This window comes from Palaemon carinicauda, chromosome 2 (assembly GCF_036898095.1).
Source record: "Palaemon carinicauda isolate YSFRI2023 chromosome 2, ASM3689809v2, whole genome shotgun sequence".
NCBI lineage: Eukaryota > Metazoa > Arthropoda > Malacostraca > Decapoda > Palaemonidae > Palaemon > Palaemon carinicauda.
Genome location: NC_090726.1, coordinates 42,897,914 through 42,902,913, shown reverse-complemented (window position 1 = coordinate 42,902,913; position 5,000 = coordinate 42,897,914). Strand labels below are relative to the sequence as shown.

Below are 5,000 nucleotides of genomic sequence, written 5' to 3'. Positions count from 1 at the left end.
TGGTTAAAAGTAAGACGTTCACAATTAAATATTACGCATTTCATCGCCCATACTTTTCATGTTACAGAAATTTGACTTTTTAACACTCAAGATAAATATTTCTCTACGCAAATGATAAAGAATATAAATAGTATTTCGAAACATCACGTTGATTGTTTAAAAAACTGAATTGAGAATACCAGCTGCCATTTTAAACGCTTGGATTTGCTAGCCACAGAAGATGGGAACCCGTAACTGTGGGCCATCTTTTAAACCCCTAAAAAAAAAAAAAAAGGTTGGCAAACTCCGCACTGTCTTATATTACACGAAGGTAGACACGTCCTCGGGGAGCGAGTACTTACCGTAATCATGACGAAGACAGACGAAGGCTTAAGTGCTCCTCTGTTGACTGTCCAGGGCGATAAATAGCGAGTTCCCTTGGGAAATTATACTCCTAGCGCTGGATGTTGGTGAAAGAGAGAGAGAGAATCACACACAAGTTGCCTCTGCTCGGGAGATATCTCGACTTGACCAGTCGTTTAGCTCGCGCTATCGCCTTTAGGAAGCCCCGCCCCATTATGGGATAAACCCCTCCCAATATGTGCAAGCCCCGCCCATTTTTGTACTTGCTCCACCCTCATTGATCGCCTGTAGAGAAGGAAACCTCTCGACGATAGGAGAGCTGTGGCTTGGAACCCTCGCCATTGGCTGCCACGTCCTTGTCGGTGTCATTAAGGCTCAGAGGGGAAATGGAGTCGAAGCCCTTTAAGTGGTAAAAGGCTGTCGGGATGGTGAGGGGACCCCTATATCGAACCCCTCACCTCCTAACAATGCCCAGTAACCTCCTAGTCTTTCCCTCTGTCCTCCCAACTCCTCCCCCGTACCTACAAGCCCTACCTCCTAACTCCTTCCCCTTACCTACCAACCCCTCCCCTTCACCTCCCAGCTCCTCCCCCTAGCCTCCCAGCCCCTCCCCCTAACCTCCCAGCTCCTCCCAAGTATGCCAGGCGTTTTCTGGTTGATAGCCAAAGCGCTTCCGCAAAATACACTCCTACTTCGATCCTTTTGGGCTCATTAAGAGGGCGTAAATCCCTTATAAATAGCACACCTCAAATCCACACATACAAGCAACTTATCTCCCTCCCCTTTCTCTCTCTCTCTCTCTCTCTCTCTCTCTCTCTCTCTCTGGTATCAATCTACTTCTCTTTTCTCTTACTCCCACGAACACTGCTTCGTCCTCTGACAGCTCTTGGAAATGAGAGAGAGAGAGAGAGAGAGAGAGAGAGAGAGAGAGACGGTTAGTTGGCTGTGACTGAGATAGACCGTTTCTATTATAGGCCCGATGATGAAAACATATTAACCTCTTACCTGTAAACTCGGAATAACACCAATAAGCTTTTATAGAACGACTCTCTCTCTCTCTCTCTCTCTCTCTCTCTCTCTCTCTCTCTCAATTTTTAGAGTTTTTTGCTCCATTCTTAAGTAGGATTGAACGACCAAAAGAGTCGTCTTCTAAGAGCATACCAAACACCTTGTAAGCATCTTATATTAAAAAGAAGCTTAACTTGTGTATGGAGCTAACTCTCTCTCTCTCTCTCTCTCTCTCTCTCTCTCTCTCTCTCTCTTTCTTTTGCACACCAACAAAGAAAGGATAGGAATTCTGTTCTCTCTCTCCTTCCACGACACTTAAACCATGAATCTTTTTGGAATTTTATTTTTACAGTAATTTCCCAAATAACGTATTGAAGTAATATGCATATATTCAATATCAAATTATGTTTTTCTATGTAGGCTATATATATGTGTAGGTTCGTGTGTAATATATATATAAATGCGTGTATATATATATATTTATATATATATATATATATATATACACACATTTATATATACACATATATACATATATATATATATGCATATTGTGTGTGTGTATATATATAAGTGTGTATATATATATATATATATATATTTGTGTGTATATATACACATAACAGCAAATTCATCCGTTTCTAGTGCACCAGGACAAAGGCCTCAGACATGTCCTTACTCATATCCGATATGTGGCTAGTTTTAATCACCAAACTGGCCAACTGCGGATTAGTGACTGTGGGAGATTTTCGTCTTATCGCCCACAGCAAACCAACCTAGTATGGGTGGCCTTGACTACTACAGCTTTGCTAGTCATGGCGATATACAAGACCTTTCACGCATAATAGAGAGAGAGAGTGTCTGGCTATATATATATATATATACAGTATATATATATATATATATATATACAGACAATATAATTCATTAATTCTTTCTGGTCCTGTTTACTTCTTCCCGTGTCTCGGATAGGAGGTGAGGGAGTTGTCATACCCTGTTGAGAGTTGGGTGCGTATTCATGTGTGCGCGCATCTCTCTACATAATTAACCGTCATTTTTGACTGGTGGCGTATACTAGAATATATATAATATATATAATATATATATATATTGTGTGTGTGCGTCTGTATACTCTATATATAGGTATAGATATATACGGCATGTATATAAACATATATATAAATATGTGTAGGCCTACATGAATACCTATAAATATGTGTAGGCCTACATGAATACCTCAACTGTACCAGTCAGGGCCTTCCATACTAGGTTGGTTTGCTGTGAGCGATTAGACGAAAATCTCCCACCTTATCAATCCGCACTGGTCAGCAGGGTAATGAAAACTGGCTAAAACCCCCGACATGAATTGCCATGTTTGAGGCCTTTGTCCTGCAGTGGACTAGAAACGGCTTAGTTGATTATTTATTTATATATATATATATATATATATATACATATATATATATAACACGCATATATATATATATATGTATATATATATATTATAACTATATATACAGTATATATATTATATATATATTATATATATATTATGTATATATATTATAAATATTATATGTATATATATATATATATATTATATATATATATATATATATATATTTATATATATATATATATATATATTATAACTATATATACAGTATATATATATTATATATATTTTATATATATATTATATATATTATATGTATATATATATATTATATATATACATACATATATATATATATATATATATACACACTTTGTTGTGTAAACTCTTATCCATTTCATTTTATATTTCAATCATAATTGAACCATTTTTGTTCAAATTGACCACTCCTTCAATTTAGTTAATACTTTACCTTGAATAATGATCTCTTATTCAAATATATAATGTGATGTCTTATCTAATTATCCACTTTATGAAAACTTAATATTGATAAATTAATATAAATTAAATTGATAAAAATAACGATACAAACGTTACATCTAATTATCGTAGGAGAATAAATTCAAATTTTAATATTAGAAAGTTAAAAATACTTTAAAAGATTAGTAAAGATTCTAACCTAGGATTCCAACTTAATTCCAACCTTAGAATACAACCTAATTCCATTCTTAGATTCCAATCTAATTCCAACCTTATTCTAACCTTAGATTCCAACCTTATTCCAACCTTAGATTCCAACCTAAATCCAACATTAGAATCCAACCTAATACCAATCTTATTCTAACCTGAGATTCCAACCTTATAATCCAACCAAATACCAACCTTATTCAAACCTTAGATTCCAACCTAATTCCAACCTTAGATTCCAAACTAAATCCAACCTTAGATTTCAACCTAATACCAACCTTAGATTCCAACCTAATACCAACCTTATTCTAACATTATTCCAACATAAGACTCAAACCTTATTCCATAAGAATTCCAACCTTAGATTCAAACCTAAATCCAGCCTTAGATTTCCAAATTAATACCAACCTTATTCCAACATTAGATTCCAACCTAATTCTAACATTATTTCAACCATAGATTCCAACCTAATTTCAACGTAATTCCAACATTATTCCAACCTTAGATTCCAACCTAATTCCAACCTTTGATTCTAACATAATTTCAACCTTAGATTCCAACCTAATCTCAACGTAATTCCAACATTATTCCAACCTTAGATTCCAACATAATTCAACCATAGATTCCAACCTAATTTCAACGGAATTCCAACCTCATTCCAACCTTAGATTCCAACATAATTCCAACCTTAGATTCTAACATAATTCAACCATAGATTCCAACCTAATTTCCACGGAATTCCAACCTCATTCCAACCTTAGATTCCAACATAATTCCAACCTTAGATTCTAACATAATTCAACCATAGATTCCAACCTAATTTCCACGGAATTCCAACCTTATTCCAACCTTAGATCCCAATCTAATTGAACCATAGATTCCAACTTAATTTCAATGGAATTCCAACCTTATTCCAACCTGAGATTCCAACCTAATTCAACCATAGATTCCAACCTAATTTCAACGGAATTCCAACCTTAGATTCCACCCTAATTCAACCATATATTCCAACGGAATTCGAACCTAATTCAACCATAAATTCACACCTAATTTCAACGGAATTCTAGTCGTAGGTTCCAACCTTAGATTCCAACCTAATTCAACCATATATTCCAACCTAATTTCAACGGAATTCCAACACACGATTCCAACCTAAATCCAACCTTATTCCAGAGATGAGAACATTTACGATTAAATAAACGTCTGAGGACATTAAGGAAAGCAGCTTTAGGTGGAAGGAAGGCTTTTAAGACTTGACTTTATTGTAGGGGTAATTGTTACGTAATGGCTCCGAAGGATATTTCTTTGGCGTTTCTTCGGACTTTCTTTGGATTTTTTCGGATTTTTTTTTCGGACTTTCTTTGGACTTTTTTTTTTTTTTTTTGACTTTTCGTACTTTCTTTGGATGTTTTCGGACTTTCTTTGGACTTTTTTCGTACTTTCTTTGGATTTTTGTTTCGGATTTTTTCGATTTTTTTTCGGACTTTCTTTGGACTTTTTTTCGGACTTTCATTGGATTTTTTTCAGACTTTCTTTGTACTTTATTTAGTCTGTCTTTGGACTTTCC

At 35.1% G+C, this 5,000-nt stretch overlaps 2 protein-coding genes across 3 annotated transcripts in view; one reads left to right on the top strand and one right to left on the bottom strand.

The window, feature by feature from the left end:
• The window catches only part of LOC137616251 (homeobox protein Nkx-2.5-like), a 21,701-nt gene extending 21,351 nt beyond the window's left edge, over window positions 1-350 (bottom strand). Inside the window, exon 1 of the mRNA XM_068345873.1 lies at window positions 342-350. Coding sequence (XP_068201974.1) covers window positions 342-350 — 9 coding nt within the window. The remainder of the gene's footprint in view (window positions 1-341) is intronic.
• The window catches only part of LOC137624290 (heparan sulfate 2-O-sulfotransferase pipe-like), a 337,135-nt gene that overhangs the window by 127,225 nt on the left and 204,910 nt on the right, over window positions 1-5,000 (top strand). The gene's annotated exons all lie outside the window — the stretch shown is intronic.